This window comes from Lagenorhynchus albirostris, chromosome 7, assembly GCF_949774975.1.
Source record: "Lagenorhynchus albirostris chromosome 7, mLagAlb1.1, whole genome shotgun sequence".
In the NCBI taxonomy this organism is placed as follows: domain Eukaryota; kingdom Metazoa; phylum Chordata; class Mammalia; order Artiodactyla; family Delphinidae; genus Lagenorhynchus; species Lagenorhynchus albirostris.
The window spans coordinates 2776138-2795157 of NC_083101.1; the positions used below are offsets into that span (position 1 = coordinate 2776138).

General features: G+C 63.2%; 1 protein-coding gene across 1 annotated transcript in view; it reads right to left on the bottom strand.

The window, feature by feature from the left end:
• Positions 1-19020, bottom strand: part of BRD3 (bromodomain containing 3) — a 33181-nt gene that overhangs the window by 2344 nt on the left and 11817 nt on the right. Inside the window, exons 2-11 of the mRNA XM_060153929.1 lie at positions 16358-16683; positions 15370-15507; positions 14617-14764; positions 13640-13854; positions 11469-11840; positions 9032-9160; positions 6786-6977; positions 5430-5653; positions 2207-2499; positions 964-1092 (exon numbers count right to left, since the gene is read on the bottom strand). Coding sequence (XP_060009912.1) covers positions 964-1092; positions 2207-2499; positions 5430-5653; positions 6786-6977; positions 9032-9160; positions 11469-11840; positions 13640-13854; positions 14617-14764; positions 15370-15507; positions 16358-16570 — 2053 coding nt within the window. The 5' untranslated portion in view covers positions 16571-16683. The remainder of the gene's footprint in view (positions 1-963; positions 1093-2206; positions 2500-5429; positions 5654-6785; positions 6978-9031; positions 9161-11468; positions 11841-13639; positions 13855-14616; positions 14765-15369; positions 15508-16357; positions 16684-19020) is intronic.

Sequence of the window (19020 nt, forward strand, 5' to 3'; positions counted from 1 at the left end):
AGCACGGAGCTCAACTGCTGGACACCCTGCTCGTGTGGGAGCTGGAGAACGGGCGTGAGAAAAACTCACACGTTTGGTGTCGGAAGTGTGAGCAGAAACGGCTCAGAGATCAACACATCTAAATACACTTAGAGGCTGGGAGAAAAGGCAATCTACTACGAGAAACTGATGGGACGTGCGGGGACGTGGCCGGCCACATGAAGGTTCCACAGTCACACGCGCTGAGCAGTAACCACGCCCTCCCCAGGGCTAACGCAAGGGGGGCCTCTCAGCCATCAGTGGGAGCGAGCAGGGCTCCGAGCCCCAGCTTGGCACTGGGCAAGGGGGCCAGGCAAGGCTGTGGCACCTGGCCACTGCATGACCAAGACTGGACCTAGAATCTGACCGCCACCTGGGCCCCACTGTCCCTGGGGCCAGGACAAAGGTATTTGCCTTTTCTTACAGGCCCCGGGGAAAGGAGGCAAGGAATCAAATCACCTGCTCGCCTAAAATAAGACCCCGAGTCCACAGAGCTGAGGGCCTGGGGCTGGAAGTCAGACCCTCCCCCTCCACCTGTGATACTGGCTAACTGGCTGGGAACTAGTGTTCCTGTCTGAGAGCAGCCAGAAAGCCCACTGCTGGGGGCCAGGACCCACTGAAGCTGCAGGGTAGGACCTCAGTCCCTCCCAAGTCACGGGGTCCAGCCCCCCAAGACCACAGCTGCGCCCTTCCAAAGGGCCGTCTCCCAGGGGCTCTGCAAAGCGGCGCTTTCACACACGCCTGTCATGTGCTCAGCCTCCCTGCAGGGCCGGGCTCTGGTCCCAGTTTGCAGATAAGGAAATCAGGGTTTCGGGGGGTCAACAGCCTCCTCCAGGGAAACGCAGCTCGTTACGAGGTGGAGCCACAGGCGCAGACCCAGGTCAGCTGCCCGCTCCCTCCCACTGCCCTCTGCCCCCGGCGGAGCAGCGCGAGGGCCACGGGTACCTCTCTTGGCAGGCTTCTTGCTGTTGCCCAGCTGCCCGCTGACATCCTGCAGCCGCCTCTCGAGCTCCTTCTTCTTCTCCTGAGCCAACTCCTCCTTCGACTTGGCCGCCTGCTTCTTCCCGCTCGTGGCTGTGGAAGAGCACGGGAGCTGAGGCCACAGGCGGGGAAGGGCGGGCGGCCCCAGGGGCAGCCCGCACGTACGGAGGCCCCGCCACACGCGAGGCTCTGCAACTGCCACACAACTCTGGGCTGGGACAGACCACCCCCACTGCAGACAGCTGCACCGACGGCGGCGCCCCCGGGGGAGGGGCAGGACTGCGGCTTGAGGCCCTGACCCCCCAACTCATGGTTTTCCTTCGCCACGCCACGGCCGAGGCTCTCCCTCGGCCTCAGTGAGGCCCAGACTCCGCCCTGGAGCCAACTCCACCTCCTGGCATGCCTGCGCGAGCACCTGAGTCCACAGGCGACTTACCGAGGGGCAAACGTGCCGTGACTGCAGGGGTCACGCCATGCTCCATCCAGGAGAAGGCAGCTTCCCCCCTCAGAGCGAGGGAGGACCACGCAGCCCGAGGGGGCCACACACAGCAGCAGGTGCACCCTGGGTGCTGTTCCTCAGGGCCGGGCGGCTGCCCTGTTCTCCTGCCACCGTGGGGCGGCCTGGGGCCTCCTGCCCTTCCTCTCACTCCCCAGGACCCAACAACCCAGGCAGCGACTCGTTCCCGTCCAGTGAAGTCATCGACTTCCAGGGTGAGCCTGAGCCAGTGCAATCGTCCGTCCTGGGAGGCCTCTGGACCTCCACCCCAGGCAAAGGGAACTGGTCTGCCCAGGCAGGGAACCATCCACAGGTCGCCTGCAGCCCAGGCCCCAAACGGAGCCTCAAGAAGGCTTGTGGTGAGGGCCTTAGCCAGCATTTGAACGAATGGGGCTGGGGACCGACCCAGGGGTCCTGCCTGCTCTGGGGAAGGATGAGGCACACAAGTGCTGCCCACCTGCCCGGGAGCAGGGGAAGAAGGGCTCCGGCTGGGGTGGGGCCGCAGCTGGTCTCAGCTAAGCCCCGCCCCCAGCTGAGCAGACGGAAGCTGTGTCCCTGCATCCTCAGGGCACAAGGCAGAAGAGGGGCGAGGAGCCTGGCAGCGTGCGACCCACTCCCACTCCCACCCCCGGGGCTGCCTGGCTGTCTGCTCCGGGACCGAAGGGGTGATGGGCAGGGGCGGCAGCAAGGCACGCCGTCCCGACGACTTACAGAATGGCTTCCTTTGCTTTTTCTGTAAACAAGACTTGACGTATCTCTCTAGCTCCCGCAAAGTGGTGGGTTTTAGCGTCTCAAAGTCAATCTCTATCTCGTCGGGGTTGGAGTCCCTGAGCGAGGGCTCCCGCGACTGGATGATGTGCACCACGCGGCCCAGCTTCTCCCCCGGCAGCCGGTTGATGTCCAGGCTGAGCTGGCGCTTCTCATCGTAGCTCATGGGCAGCCCCTCCTCCTCCTCCTCCGAGTCATAGGAGGCCGACGCCTGCTTGCCGCCCTTCTTCGGCTGTCTGAGGCAGAAGGCAAGGAGCATCATGGCGTGGAGCCCCCCGTCCCCATCCCTGGAGCCCCCTACCCCGCCCAGCCCCTGCCCCACAACCCCGAGTTCCCCCCACCGCCCCCCCCCAGACCCCGACCCCTTGCCCGCCAGCCCTCTTCCTCTCCAGGACCAGGCTCTCTTACCAAGGAGCAGCCCAACCCCCAGACAGAGAAGCCGGGCGACTGCCTGGAGACGCACATACATCTCCAGGGACACGGAAGACCCTGCTCCAGAGGTCAGAGCAGAGGCTGCTACCGGCCTAGGGAGGCCTTGGCCAGGAAACAACCGTGGTGGTCAGCTCCCCTCAATGCCCCACAGGCATCTCAAGCACGACAGGTCAAACTCATCTCCGTATTCAAATAACCCAGAAGAAGGCAGGAAGGGGGACAGAGGAATAAACAGCAGGGACAGACAGAAAATAATGGAATGGTAGGTGGAAACCAAATTGTATCCACAATTACATTAAATATAAATGGTCTAAACAGACCAATTAAAAGAAAGGGGTGCTCAGATTGGGTAAGAACCAAGACCCAATTTATATGCTATCTAATCTACACAACCCCCCTTGAAATATTAACGACAGAGGTAGGTTAAAAGTAAAAAGATGGGGGGAAAATATTCCGTGTAAATACTAATCAAAAGAAAACCGCAATGGCTGTAACAATTTCAGACAAAGTAGACTTCAGAAAAAGGAATGCTACCAGGAAAAAGAGGAATACTGTATAATGATAAAAGAGTCAACTGACCATCACAGTCCTACACGTGTGTGCATCTAAAACCAAGCTTCAAAATATATAAACAAAAGCTCATGGAACTGAAAGGAAATAGGAAAACCTGCAACTTCACTTGCAGAATTCAACGATTCTTTCTCGGTAATTAATAGAACAAATCAGCAGAACAGAGACGATGCCAACACCACCATCAACCGAATTAACTTATTAATTGACATGTTTTTGTCTGTTTGGGGTTTAAGGTTTTTTTTTTTATATACATATATCTATTCTTTTTCAAATTATTTTCCCATTTAGGTTATTACAGAATATTAAGCAGAGTTCCCCGTGCTCTACTGGAGATCCTTGTTGGTTATCTGTTGTAAATGTAGCAGTGTGTCCGTGTCAACCCCAAACTCCCACTATCCCTCCCCTCCCCCCCCACCCCCGTCCCCCTTGGTAACCATAACTTTGCTCTCTCATAACTTTGCTCTCTCTCTCTGTGAGTCTGTTTCTGTTTTGTAAATAAGTTCATTTGTATCTTTTTTAGATTTTTTTTTAATCTTCTAACTGACATTTATACAACACTCCACCCAACAGGAGGAGGACACACGTTCTTTTCAAGCGCACATGGCACACTCACCAAGACACACCGTATTCTGGGCCATAAAATCCTAACAAACTTTAAAATGTTGAAAACATATAAAGTGTGTTCTCTGACCCTAGAAGTCAGTAACTGAAAAATATCTGGAAAAATCTCCAAATATCTGTAAACCAAACAACACACTTCTAAATAATCCATGGTCAAAAAGGACGCCTGAAGGGAATTAAAAATTATTTTGAACTTAAATGAAATCACAGTATATCAAATTTGTGGGGAACGTTCAAAGGGACTGAATTCGTGGTTAACAACCTTCCAACAGTGAAACTCCGGGCCCAGATGGTTTCACTGGTGAATTCCACCACACATTTAAGAATTAATAGACCAAGGCCATAAATCTACCCCAGAAAACAGAAGACAAGGGAACACTTCCCAACTCCTTTTTGAGGCCAGCATTGTACAGACACCAAAACCAGAGACAGAGACAGAACAGGGAACCTGATTTCTGCCTCCCCCTGCAAAAGGGGGGAGAAAACCCCTGACCGTTCTCGCTGCCCCTCTCGATGGTGCCGCTGCCCGCCCAGCTACCAAAGCCCAAGTCCCCAGCTCTGCATACCCCTCCTCCTATGTCCAGGGACCAAGGCCTGTCCACTCTGCCTCACAGACAGTTCTCAAAGCAACACACCTCCACCCCCATGGCCACACCGGCCTCTCCTGCCTGCGTGACCACGGCAACTCCAGAGGGCATCCTTCCTCCCATTCTTGCCTCTCGCTAATCCATCCTCCACACTGGCCAGGATCTGACCACTTTCACTGGAGAACGAACTGCAAACACCTCAACCGAGCCGGCCAGCCTCGGCAGCCTCAACCCTCCCCTCTTCCCAACCTGGCCTCTGTTCTCAGCAGTGCCCACCCTTATCCTCATTCCCATGAGGAACACATTCCACTGGCCTCTACAGCTCTGTGCCGGCTGTTCCTGATTCCTGGAACCCCATTCGGACCCTCTGTGCAGCCGTCGCCCCTCCTCCAGGACGCCCTCCTTCCACCCCGCCGGGAGAGGCGCCCGGCCCGTCGTGCCTTCCCACCACCCTCACCTCCCCATGTCGTCCCTGCTCATCTGCGGCAGGTGGTCCTCGGGGCAGCGCGTGGCCACGGCAGGGGCTGAGTGAAGGCCGTGGGGACCAGGGAGCTCTGTGCCAAGGTGCACCTCCACCCCCGACCCTCCGCCGACCAGGCCACGCGGGGATGGAGTGCCAAGGGCCCAGGACACGGCGCCAAGACCCCCCAAAGCAAACTCCCGGGCCCAGACCAGGAAAATGTCCCCGAAGCCTCTAGATGCTGAGGTCTCCCATGCCTGTGACTGAGCCCGGCCCCACGGGGAGCTGAGCGCCGCCCTCCGGAGGCCACGCTGTCGAGGCAGAGATCTCGTTTGGTCCTCCCAGTCTTCCCACGAGGTGGGCACGACGAGGGCCACCAACCCCTGCCCCCATCTCCCCATAACAGCCCAGGGTCCAGGTCACCAGGACAGAGCCCCGAATCCAGCATCCTCCCGCCACATGGGTGTCCAGGACACGGAGCGCCGGCGCCCACCTGCCAGCCACAGTTGCGCTGTTGGCCTTCTTGGCGGGAGCCTTCTTCTGCTGGGCCTGCTTGGCAGGCGGGGCCACCTTGGCCTTCTTGTCCTCCTCGGACTTGGCCTTGTGCCTCTCCTTGTCCTTGTCCTTCTTCTTCTTTTCCTTCTTCTCCTTCTTCCTCTTTGGCTTGTTCACTGGGGCCTGAGACAGGGCGGCCAGCTGCTCGTGCACAGCCTTCAGCTGGAAGAGACAGGCAGCTGAGCGGGGCTCCCCAGGGCTGGCCCAAGGGGGCCGTGGGCAGGGGGCTGGGGTGCCCAGGAGCTGCCGCCACCGTGCGGGGAGGGGAGCCGGGGAGCCAGACAGGTCCCGGAGGGCGACAGAGCCCGTCTGGCCCTCCCCACCCCTGCGACGGCGGGCGAGCCGCTGGGCCTCGGTCTCCCCGCCCGAAGTGCAGGGCAGGTGGCACCCGAAGGGCTCGGTAAATGGTGCCTCCTGGTTTTCCTGCTAGTTTCTGTTTTCCAGATGAGGGAGACTCTCTAGGGCGAGGTTTAAACGCCTGCACAGAGGAGACTTTCCACTCGTGGGCAGCTGCTGGGATGTTACACGGCAGCTCTGCAGGGTCAAAACGGTCCGGTGCCGGCAGGGGACACTCATCTCGTCCGGCAAGTGGCTGCCAGTGTGCTACGTGCTCTACACGCTTCTCACCTCAGCAGACCCCAAGCGGAGTCTCACGCCGGACGGGCGAGGAAACGGAGCCCCCAGCCTCTAGCAGGTGGACGGGCCAAGACGGCACCAGGCTTGCACACGCCAGCCACGTCACGTGGCGTGGGAGGGACCCCGGCCCGACAGCTACACCTCAGGGCCATGCTCCCTGCACCATCATCCCTGACAAGGCTCAGCTCAGACGCCCAGCCCCACCGGGGTGCCGGCAGGGTCACTGTTACCCCACTGTCTCCTCCCTGCTGGAGGCCCCCCGCCCAGGAATCCAGCACCTCTGGGTCCCATTTTGCACGTGAGGCGCGCGAAGCGGTGGGGAGGGCCGACTCACAGGTGGCCAGAGGCCGAGGCAGGACAACCTCTGGCAGAGCTGCGGAGCCCGTGCCCGCCCCCAGCCAGACAGGCTCGTGGAGCCCCATGGCTGCGGCTTCCGCAGGTGCCTCCCAGACCTTTCTGGAGCGGAAGGAGGCTCCAGGGCTCCAGGGACGTCCTGACCCGGTCGGGCCTGCAGGCACTGCCGAGGGGGCCCTCGGAGCCGACACCTCCGCCGTGTGCCCTGCCAGCGACACCGCCGTGGAGGACGGCTGTGGCTTGGGGTGGGGGTGGGGGGTGACCAGGGCAAACGTCAGATCAAGGCCCGGCCGCGGCCACTCACCTGCTCCTGCAGCTCCGCCAGCCGCGTGGCCCGCTCCTCCTCCGAGTCCGAGCTGCCTGAGTCCGTGGAGCTCTCCTCGCTGCTGCGGCTGCTCTCCACGCCCTTGCTGACCACAGGGGCCGCGGGCACGGGCAGCGTGGGCGCCTCCACCGGCTCGTCCGGCATCTTGGCAAACCGCATCTCAAACACGTCCTGCGGGACAGCAGGGGCCGCCTGGGTCCTGGACGCCCGTGGGCAGCCCCCGGGGAGTCGGGGAGACTGGACCCAGCCTGCCCAGGGCGCTGGGCCGCCCCCACGCCGCCCACCCCGGCTTGCTCTCTGCCCCTCCCTCCCCAGGCCCTGAGCGCGGGTCCAGGGCCAGAGGGCGCAGAGTCAACGGCCACAGACACAGCCTTTTAGGAGCTGACACACGAGCTCCTTTATTAGACACCCGACCTCCCGTCCACGGCTTGCAAATCTTTTCAGCATCCCGGTCCAAGGCTGCCACCTACTGACAGACAGTGAGAGGGCCTTCCTTTGAGCTCTGACCCTGTTCCGGGGCCCCCCAGCCACTGCATCTGGGAGCTCCTTTGGCTTCCCCATTTCTCTCCCCTGTGATGTTACTGTAGTATCACATCTCGTTCTGAGTTGGGTCCAAAAGTTAGCTCAAAAGGCAAAAGTCTTGTCCTATCCAAACCGCCCGCTCCTACACAGCCTTGGGAGCACGCGCTCAACAAAGATCCCCCCTCCCCACCCCCGGCGGCCCAGGTTCATTTCAGACAGGATGAGCGGCCACGAAGGGAGACTTCTCTCTGCTAGCTCGGACACCTGAAGCCACACACACCTGGTTTACATGCAAAAGGTGCAGCCCCACCGACCAGGCGTCCGGCTCCCGTAAGAACCTACTCTGGGTCCCGGTCCCCCAGAATCTCCTCCTGGGGTAAAGACATCTCAGAGGTACGCTGCTACGCAAGGCCATGACCTGGCCCGCTCTGGGCAAACCGGCCCCCCCGGCAGGGGGTGGGGGTGGGTCCACATCAGGCTGCTGCAGCGTCAGGCTCTAACCCCACCCAGCTTGACTTGACACAATCGATAGCCAATTACTAAACAGGCATCGGTGATCAAGATGCCCAACCTCTGTGGCCGCACCGCAGAGACCACCTTTTCCGGAACAGAATCAGAGCCGCTGCCCTCGGCCCGTCTGCTGCCGGCGCCGCCTGGCCTCCTCGTGGAGCTACTCGCAAGGTTCAGCATCAACAGAGCAACGACAGCACGGGGCTTTGCAGAGCCTTTCGGCTTCATGGTCTTGGTATGAAACCGTGGGTCCCGGTGGCTTCCTCTGGGTGTACTGGGACCACCAGGACCGCTCTACCACACTCCCCAGTGGGAGCCAGTGCACAGAGGGGGCAGCCCGCAGCAGCCAGGGCCCACAGGCAGGAGGAAGGTAAGGAAGGTTAGGGCAGGCACCCAGAGGCCCGAAGGAGGCTCCCCGAGGCCCCGTCCGGGGCCGGGGTGACGAAGGATGCCCCCGAGTTACCGTACCGGGTTTTCAAAAGGGTTCTGAGCAAGGGACTGGGAACGTCTTACAGGACAACGTTCTGGGTCCCGTATTTACAAAAGCAACAGGCTACGTGATGGCAAAGAGAGATAAGAACAGGCTCGGTGTACTGGCCTGTACAGAAACCCGCGGCAGCCCCCAGGCTCTGACATAATCACGCACAGGGGTGTGCGCACACTCGGCCTGTGAGATCCGTGTGCATGTACGCAGAGTCCCACCACTGAAGGCCAGACTGCGCTTCCCTGCAGGCCCGCTTCTCCCACGTGCCGTCCGCCTTGTGGTCGGGAAAGCAACAGGCTACACAAACAGCCGTCCCCCGCTACGACGCCCACGGGCTGCACCAGTAGGCTCCTGACGAGGGGCCCCCGGCACGCGGTGAAGTGCAGGGCAGCAGGCGTCTGCCTTCTCTCCGTCTCCACCCTGGCTAGAACACCCGCTGGCCCCCACCTGCTTGCCGCTGCCCACCTGAGCCTGCAGCTCCCAGGAGGCAGAAACTGGCCTCTTGGCCACCACGTCCCTGGGGAGCAGGCTCGGGGCCTGGCCGCCACTCAGGGGAAACGTGCCCGTGGACGAGGTCCCCAGACACCCCGCCCCTCCCCCGGGAGACATGCCCTCCCAGACACCCATGTCTTTCCCGGGTGCCTGCCCTGAGCGGCTGATCCCACCTGTGCCCAGGTGGCCCCTCCCCACACAGAGCACCTGGCGTTACCTGCAGCTTCCTGGCCATGGCCACCACCTCGTGGTCGGGGGGGTTGTACTTGTAACAGTTGGAGAACATCAACCGGATGTCGGCTGCAAAGCCCTGTGCGTCTGGGTACTCACGGCTGTCCATCTTCTTCTGTTAACACACAAGCCACGGGGCGTGAGGGCACCGCTGTGCCTCGGGACCCTCCGCATGTCCACCGCCAGCCCGAGACCTCGTCTGGGAGCCCAGGGAGAAGGTGGAAGGGTGGCCCCGAGGGCTTGGAGGGGAGGGCCCAGGACCCCACAGAGAGGCTGACACTCAGGGAGAAAGAAAAAGGTGCTCCCCAAAGTCCCAGCTCCCGCAACCAAAGTCCCCAGCTCTACGTTTTGGCTAACTTTTCACACGCCGACACCCCTGTTGGCAGGAGCTCCGGTGGGGAGCAAGCAACTTCTGGTGAAAAGTCGCTCTCTACCAGTTTAGGGGGCTACTCAGTTCTCAGAATGAGACGTTTAATTTTCTCTCTTGAGAATCCAGGTCCTGTTAGCTAGCCTGCTTCACAGAGCACCAGGTCGTCCCACTGCCCCGTCGGGAGCACGGGATGACTGGATCTGCAGGTGGGGACAGAAGTGCAGCCAGCCAGGGACCACAATGTGGCAGCTAAGATCGGGGCAGACGGGGCAACGGCTCTCGAGGGAGAGAGCTCCCCACGCCTGATGGGTTCACACAGATATGAGCTCGTCAGTCAGGGACCTCGTGTCAGGGGTATGAGGTGCCCGCTCATCCTGGGGGCCATGCTGTGCTGCAGCAGGACGTTGTGGGCTGGAGCCTAACCACCTACCTCGCCGGCACCTAGACTAACAAAGTCCTGGCCTCGATGGAGGGGTTGGTGGTGGTCAGACTCCAGGACCTGCAGCCTCTACAGCCTAGGACACACCGTCCTCCTCTGCCCCCCCACCCCCGGAGAGCTTCCAACAGCACTGGGGCTGCCTAGCTCCAGCCCTCTGCACAGCCTCCCCAGGCTGGGGTAGCTCAGCCAGGAAGGAGAAATGGGCACCCGAGACCCTCTCAACTTCTGCAAGATTCTCAGACTCCGGCCCTAATTTGACAGCCGGCCACTTTCCTGGTGCATCTGGGAGCCCAAGTACCACTGCCCCACAGTCAAAACCTGCTTGGAAAGAGCCAGCCTGAGCCAGGAGCTAATCCAGAAAGATGTAACCAAACCATTAGCTGGAACGATCTCTGGAAAGGGGGGCAACGATACCAGGGTAGGTCTTCTCTCCACCCACCTCTGCTTTGCTTGGATTTTTGACCCTCTCTTCCTTTCTTACACAAATTAAAAGAAAAAAATCAGTCAAAGAAAAGTAGCTGACACTCCTGGGCTCCCAGGAGGAGCAGGGCCACTGCAGCACTGAGCGAGTCCGAGAAGGCCGGAGCCCTGCCCTCGCAGTTAGGACGAAGATCAGAGAAGGGGAGGAAGCTGCCCGGTCACCCAGCCCAGCCGGGCCCGCCTGACTCGGCCAGCTCCCCGGGAACCACGGCCCTAGATGGCCAGGTCTGTCCTGTCCCTTGGCGGGGAGGAAGACTTCCATTAAGGAGAGAGAGTCTGCCCCAGACAGGTATACACGAGGCAGTGTCCAGGTACACGAGGCAGAGTGACTGAGCCCAGCGGCTCAGGGCCCAGACCCCATCGGTGCAAAGAAACCACCTGCCCCTTTTGTGGGGTTACCTTTCCAGGTAACAGTCCAACGGCCAGGGACGTTCCTCAGACCGTCAGAGACCGATCCAGACCGAGGAAGGGCAGCTGTGCTGGGGCCCAAGCCCGACGGGGGCTCAGGAACCCCTCCTGCACGCACTCTGGGAAGACCCCAGGTCTCCTGCCCTCGAGGCTGCCGCTGCCAGCCGGGGGATTTTCTCCATCTCTGCCTGGCCCAGACCTGCTCTTCCCCGCTTGTACACAACTGGCCTGACCCGGAGGAAAACCCACAAAAGCCAAGGGGGAAGCCCCCAGTGCAGGGAGACCCTGCTGCGGGAATCGGGAGGCCGGGGCTCCCGGTCTCAGCTCTGCCACCACCCCGTCCAGCGCCCACTTCTGTCCAGGGAGGGGCTGGGCCACGGGAAAGGGCCACCTTGCCTAACGTTATTACAAAGACCTGCAAACGCGCCGGGATGAAAATGAACGAGATGACGAAACCAGCTCAAGAGGAACAGATGACGAGGAAGCTGCCGGTTCCGTGAGCGCAGGGCAGAGCACACCTTCCTCCCTGACCCTGCCAGACCCACGCCAGGGCCCCGGGCCAGCCCTGAGGCCCCGTTTGCCGCTGGAGGGCAGGCCAAAGGAGCCGGGCAATGCCCCAAGCCTGCTGCGTTGCCCCCGGGCCGGCACAAGACATCAGCACCGCGACAGGTGCCAGGGGCCGCCCAGACAGGGGAAGGGGGCCCGGCTGGCTCACCACCCACCTACCTTGACGGTGCTCAGGTCCATCGGGTGCTTGATGATGTCGTGGTAGTCGTGCAGCTCCAGGGCCTCGGCGTCCACCGGCTTGTAGAAGGGCCAGGCGTAGGCCGCGTGCTTCTTGGACAGCATCTCCTTGAGGATGCTGTCGCAGTGCCGCAGGTGCTCCGAGAGCCGGCCCTTCTTGCCCGCGTGCTGGGGCACCTCGCCGTCCTCCAGGTCCTTCTTGGGCGGCTTGATGGGGCGGCCCCCGCTCTCCCGCCGTGCCACCACCTTGGCCTGCTTGGGGTCCGCCAGCGGCGGGGGTGACTCGCTGCGGCTGGCGGTGATGGCGGACGTCGTGGGCGTGGTAGTGTCTGCTTTCCGCTTCACGCCCTTCTTCTGCGACAGCAAAACAACAGTGAGCCCCGGGATCCGGGATCCGAGCCGCTGCGGTGGCGCCCCTGGAGCGCGGACCAGCCGCCAGGCACCGAGCGAAGCAAGGACATGCATGGTCGCGGCCATCCTCCCGGGGCCCCGCGCCACGCAGGACGCCGAGGCTCAGAGGGGCCACGTTGCCGGCCCGAGGTCACACAGCTGGCGGTGGTGAGGCTGGACTCCGAACCTACCCCCGGGCCGTCCCTGAGCCCCGCCCGCCCGCCAAGACTCCAGGCCCCGCGCAGTCACGGTGGGCGCTCACCACCCCGAGCGGCGTGAGATGCAGCACGCAGCCCACCCGCGCCTGGGGTTGGGCCGCGGCTCAGGGACTCGAACAACCGAGGTGGCACCGTGACTGGGACCGTCACCAAGTGGGACTGGGGCTTGGGGACAGCAGGGGCGAGAGGACCCCCGCTGGTCAAAGGCCAGAGGGGCGTCCCAGACGCGGGCCTCAAAGCTGGCGCTCCCAGGACAGTGGCAGCCACGGGACGAGGGGGGCGGGAGGAGCATGCGGGGGGCGGGGCGGGGGCAGCGGCCCAGCCGGGAAACACAAGCAGCAGCACGAGGTTGGGGACCAAGGACTCCGGGGGGGCTAAGTGCCTGGGCAGGGCTGGACTTGACCCTGAGGGCAGCAGATGTCACAGAGCTACTTCCCACCGGGGGAGGAAACACTGAAATGACCAACGAGCACTTGGTGGGTGTGTCCAGTGCGTGAGCGTGTGTTTCGTGCCTGGGTGGCCAGGGTCGCTGTGACCCCGAGGCCAGCCCAGGGGGCTCCCCTCCCATCAGCTCGGGCGGGCGGAGCAGCCCCTGGGAGCCAGGCGCACCTGGGCCGCTGGCCTCACGGGGGTCTGCTGTCCGAGCGCCACCAAAGTCGCCGGCCCAGCCAAGCCGCTGCCCCCAGGCTGGTGGGCACGAGCCAGCCACCCACACACACTTCACGGGCGCCCACGGAGGCCAAGCACGTGCCGCGGGGCCCGGGGGCTCATGGGGCCATGGCAGACGGGACATGCTCCAAGACAGCCGGGCGCTGAGTGAGGCGGCCGGGCCAGGCGCCGCCCGAGTACAGGCAGTGGAGGCCACGGGGGAGAGGAAAGCGACGGAGGTGGCGTTTTACCTTGGGGGAGCCATTTAACCCCTCTGAGCGCCTGCTTCCTCATCTGTAAGATGGGGGAAATACTGCCTGCCCCAGAGGGTCGCTCGCTGTGAGGGTCAAATCGGAGAAGACGATACACATCAGTGGCCGGCACGGGGGCCTGCTCAGAGCAGGAGACTCAGCCGTCCTCGCTGGCCCCCGGATCTCGCGGGGAGCGCTCGCTCCGAGCCCAGGCCCGGCCGTGGAAAGCCCGCAGGGAGCCGGGGGAGGGACGTGCGCGCACACTCACGGGGGCTCGAGGAGCAGGCGGAGGCCGCCACCGCCCTCCCCGCGCCAAGGCAATCCGGGCGCAAGCGCGGGCGGCGAGGGCCGGGACCCCCCTCCTTTCTGCGCCCCCCACCTCGGCCCACGCCCTGCAAAGGCCGGCAAAGCTGGGGCTCAAGCGCAGCCGCCCTCACCAGCTGTGTGACCTGCCGCTCCGAGCCTCGGGCTCCTTGTCGGTGTCAGGAACCGCGGCCCACCTCACGGGCGTGGCGGGGGAGGGGACCCGTCCAAAGTCACATACGCCCAACTCCCGACAAGCGGTCGGTGCCAGGGGAAAGCGGCAGAGCGCCCTCCTGCCCGCCCCACACCCGCCTGCATCCCGTACGCCCCGGGGGAAGCTCACCTTGACAACGGGCGGCGTGGGAGGGACCACGGGGATGATGGGCGTCGCGGGAGGGGGCGGGGCGGCAGCCGGGGGGACAGGGGCCGACGTAACGTTTGCAGTGATGGTTGGCACAGGGGTGGCAGCAATGACGGGCGTCTGGGAGACCGTGGGGGGGACGCTCTGGAAGGGGGTTGCCGGGGAGACAGAGGACACGGCCGCCACTTGCTGCGTACCTTGAGGACAAAGGAAAGGAGGCTGAACTGACCCGGCTCTACCAGCGATGCTTCTGGACGCTGCCGGGACCATCCCCTCCAGCCAGGGCCCGCCGGATGCCAGCAGAGCCCCTCCTGCCGAGACCCTGGCCTCATCGTGGCTGCCTCCGTGGTCCGAGTGAGCGACAGGACAAGGTGCACAGCCCGGTAAGGAAGAGCCAGGGGGTTGACTCGGGTTCCACAGGCAGCCAGCCTCAGCCCCGTCTGTAAGTGTGAAACACCCTGGCCTCTCTGGAGGGCTGGGCCGCCCGGGAAGCTCACCATCGGGGTGCACCTCTGCTCCAGGTGCCCGGACCAGGTAAGGTCACCCCCCGTGCTGACCCTAATGCCCACCGCTCCCTGACAGGCCACAGAGAACACAAAGTGTGCCGAAGAGGCAAAGTCCTCGGAGGGGACAAAGGGACAGCGTGGCTTCCAGAAGAGCTGTCCTCAGAGCTGGGGGGTGCGGCGGGTGGGAGAGGAGCAGCGCGCGGGCGCAGCAGGAGCACGATCCCCGCCCGGAGCGAGGCTCCAAGGCAGGCGGCAGCAAGGCCCCCTGGCCTGCCGGCCACACACAGCAGAGGCCCGGTTCCCGGAGCTCCGATCATCACTGACCCAACCTTGCAGACTGGGTCAGGAAAACTGAGCCCAGAGGGGCGGACGGACCCTCAGAAGATACGCTGTCATCGGCGCCCTGCCCACCTGCCAGAGGTGGAGAGAAGGACTGCACGTCCACCCCTTTACCTGCACTCTGGGTTCCCGAAGCTGGTTTCCGGCCTTTGCCCTTTGGAGCAGGGGGTAATAACTCAACTTCCTCCTGGGGCATCTGGGCCACTTTCTGCAGAAAAATTTTCTCTAAGGCTTGGGCCATGAGCACTATGTCATCTGTGGGCTGAAGACACAGGAGAGGCAAGGTTACCTGCTGGAAAGGAGCCGTGTGTCTGCAGCAGACAAACACGTGGCAGTTGCTCAAGAAAAACATTTATTTAGCAAGCTGTGAAGGGATGTGGCGGGGCGGGAGGGAGGCAAAGAGAATATATTTTAACGCGGAAACTCTTGGAAGAATTCAAAAACCACAAAGGATAAAAACCACCCTTTATCCCATCCCCGGGAGGAAAAAAGGTCCAAGCATGTGGACGTTTTAAAGAGTCTAATATATATCGACGCCCTCCGAAAAGGCTGTTCTAATGTTCCCTCCTTGGAGCAGGGGACGGGGCCGGGGCCGGGGCCGGGCGGGGCGGGGCGGGGGGGGCGGTCCACACACAAGGCAACCGCTCAAACGCGTAGCCTGTGGGACCCACACAAGGGGATCGCGGCCAGACAAGGGCTGAGCGCGAGGCTGGGATGCACCCTGGGCCTGTCTGAGAGCTGCTGCAAAGCGCCCAGCCCAGCCCGGCGGGCACCGGCCAACCCCAGGCTGGCCCTCCACCCCAGGCCTCCCCGGGCCAGGGGCAGCTCACAGGGGCGTGTAGGGCCCACGCCACACCATTTTCTTACCTTGTTATAAATATAACAATTTGTAAACATGGTGTTGAAGTCCTGCATACATTCACTCGCGCTCCAATAATAATTATTCTCCAGTCTCTTCTTAATAGTTCCCATATCCATTGGGTTTTTTATTATCTTATGATAATCCTAAGAAAGAGATGTTCAGGGGTGTTACTGTTGGATTCAAATTCATGACGACTTTTGCGACTCCCAAGCACAGAGATTGTGCAGGGGGCAGTCTCCTCAGGGACCTGGGTACTGGGGCTGGACCCAAGTTTCTGTTCACCTGGGGGCAGGTGGGCGTGAAGTCTGGGGCAAGCGCTCGGCCAGCATAATCCCTGCTAAGCCCCCGGCCTAAGCAGGGTTCTGTGTGGACGCACAGACCCGCAGGGCTGGGGCAGAGCCCAGAGCTGTTCTAGGCTCCGGAGGTGGGGCTGAGACCCCTCCCCAGATTCCAAACTTCACTTGGGGGCCCGCAGTGCCCGGAAGCCAAGCTGGCCCAGGACCCAGGCCGCCAAGTGCTAGCCCAGGGCTTCCCCTCGCAGGACTCAGGGGCTCTCTATTCGGGTCCAAAAGAGAAAGCCGTCAGATGGTCAGGTCGGCACCGGGCAGGCAGCTGAGGCGCTATCCCTGGGAAAGTGGGCCGCACCCCTCTCGAGCGCAGGGTCTCAGGTGTGCACGCGTCATTCTGCAGGACAGTGCCGGGCACAGGATGAAGACACAGGCGAGCCTCTAGGCCTGAGCCCCATCGCCGGCTCCCCCTTCATCCCCCCACAGGCCAAGGGTTCTCCCCGCTTCCTGCACCTGGGCAGCCGCCCTCCGTTCCCCCACTCGCCTAAGCATCCCCTCTGCTCCTTGGTCATTGTGGGTCCTGAGCTGTGCCTGGCTTAGCAAGGACCAGCCGCCTCCAGGCACCATCTCTGCCAAGGCCAGGGGGGCCGTCCTCCCAGGAGTCAGGGCCACGGAGGGGCAGGGCCGGCGGGTGGGGGCCACTCACGGGCAGGTTCAGCTTGATGGCGTCCACGGGCTGGTAGAAGGGCCAAGCGAACTGGTGTTTCCAGAGCGTCTTCACCACCACGTTCTGCATGTACTGCAGCTGGTTGGTCTTGCGGCCGGGCTTGGAGGGGTTGGAGACCTCCGGCGGGGGCGGGTTCACGGGGCCCGGGACCGCCGGGATCCCCGCAGGGGCGACCGTTGTCGTGGTGGACATCCTCCGGCTGCTCGCTCACTGGCCGTCACGGCAGCAGCTCGGCGAGGCCCTGGCTTCCTCTGTGCTCCCCGCCGAGGTGCGACATCCCATGTCTGGGCCCAGTCAGGCAGCACCTGCGGGGGAGGAGGGACGGCAGGGAACGGCCGGTCACCCCAGGTCCCGCCGCCTCACCTGGGTCCCCGAGCACAGCCGTGCGGCCATGTGAGGCCACGTCGGCGCACACCCCCCGGTCAGGCCAACCCTCACCTGTCAGAGAACCACTCTCCCACTGCTGCCCTCAGGCTGGGGCAGGGAGAGACACAGGTGACGGGAAAGAAAGCCAGCAGGTGCCACCTGGGCAGGCGGGGAGGCGGCCGTCCAGGTGGGGGCCACTGTCGGCTCACTGCCCACCAGCCGCCTGCCACTCTTGACTGTGGCAACATTTTAGGGAATGATCCGCACGTAGAGAGCTACGACGTGGACCGGCACAACGTGCGTGGCACACGGAGCCAGGGCCCTCTGAGTGAGGCCACCGACGGAGGTTCTAACGTGACCATGAGAACGGGCTCTGGTTTGTGATGGTGGCTGGGCTGTGGACACGGCCGGCCTTCGGCCAATCGGGGTGGGGGTGGAGGGAGAAGGCGATGGGAGCCTGCAGCCTCGGCGGGTGAGGGGCTGCAGGAGCACACCCCGACTCGCGGAATGTTCTCTGAGTGTGGAGCTGGGAAGGAAGCAGCTGCCGCTGCCCCACGTGTGTCACCAGGAGACCAACCAGCACCAAGAAAAATGTTGTGCGGTAAAGGATGCCCCCAATATCAGAACCCCACCACGTCTCGGGAGGAAGTCGGTGGCCCCAATGTCACCTGAGGACGCAAAACGCGCTGGGGGCTGCATACGAAATCTGGACCCGGGCGGCATCCGTGCACGCTGCTACCCGTAGGTGTTTATGTGCACCTGTCACGGGATTGAGCCGGGTTGGGCTGGGTGGCAGGGCCCGCCTGGGGGCCAGCCTTTGGGGAGGACAGAGCAGCGCGTGTCGGCCGCTGGAAACGTGCTCTCTACGACGTGCGAAAGCAGATCGTTAAAACTTGGGAGAGTTTTCGAGCTGGCTGACGGACGTCCTGCCGGAAGCCTGCTCTGCCACGTGGGCGTGTTTACACCACGGTCATCAGCACGAGGTACAGACCAGGGCCCCCCCATGCCGGCTTGTTAAACCCCAGCCAGTGCCTCCTCAGCGCCCCCCGACCAAGAGGGAAGAGGACTCAAAACAGACGCCGCGCACACCTGGCCACCGAGCACACCTGCCCCGCTTGCCCGCCCTTCCTCAGAGGAGCGCTCTGGAGCACCCCTAGGGGCCCCCCCGCCCGCCATCCTGGGGGCCTGCAGCTCCTCTCCTCCACACTCTCCCCGGGCGAGTGGACGCCTCTCACGCGCCCCCATCTCGCCAACCCGGGGCAGCGCCCTGGCCCCCAGGGCAGCTCCGTACAGAGGGCGGCCGTGCCCGCCAGGCTGGCGGCGCTGAGGCTGCAACACACCACCCGACGGAAAGGCGCCTGAGTGCTCACCCTGGAGCCCCACCCCCAGCAGGTCCGACCCCTTCTGGCCCAGCACCACCGCCTCCTGCTGGGGTCTCTGCGAACCTCCCACGGGCCTGCCCTCCCCTCGACGGCCTTGCCCTACACGGGGCTCCTGTCCAAACCAGCACTGCCTGTCCCGCTCTGGCCAGTGACTCGTCTCCCTGTCCTGGCTGCTGTGGCTACGCAGGCCCGCACCCTCCCTCTCCTCCTCTGGCTCCTCTGCCCCAATGCCACCACCCGCCAGGGCCTCCCGGACCCTCCCGGACCCCGGGCAGCTCAGGGGTGCAGAGCAGATGCCGGGGCCAGGCTCCTGTTCGCAATCCCAGTTCTGCCCTTCGCCAGCCATGGGATCTGGTCCCCCTGTGTCCCCACAGGGCTCTGTGAGACTAAAGGGATCCAACACAGAGCGCTCAGGTCGGTGCTGGACACGTACCAATCGCCGCACGGTCCTGCCGGGACGGCTGAGGCGGCTCCCTACGTGGGGGGACCCGGGATCCGTGAGGGAAGGATGCACCCTGTTCCTGCCACCCCCGCAGCCTGGGCCTAGATGCCAGCCCGGTGCACTGCGGGCCGCCAGATGTGGGGCGGGTGGGCAGATGCCCAGTACCCAGCGCTGCTGCTGCACGGTCCAGGGAGCAGAAAACGGGCGGGACACAGCTCGGGCCTCCTCCGAGCACAAGGACAGACGGACACAGCTCTCTGCAGGGATGTGCGGGGGCTGCCACCAGGACCCTCGGCCTGGCCTCTGCCCTGCCTCCCTCTTCTGACCCATCACCAACCACCCCACACCCACGGCTGAGCAGGAAGCCGACCCCCGCAGCAAACACAGGACACAACCCCATCGTGGGGTGAGCACCCAGCGGCTACAAGGCAGAGCCGGCGGGGGGTCCCAGA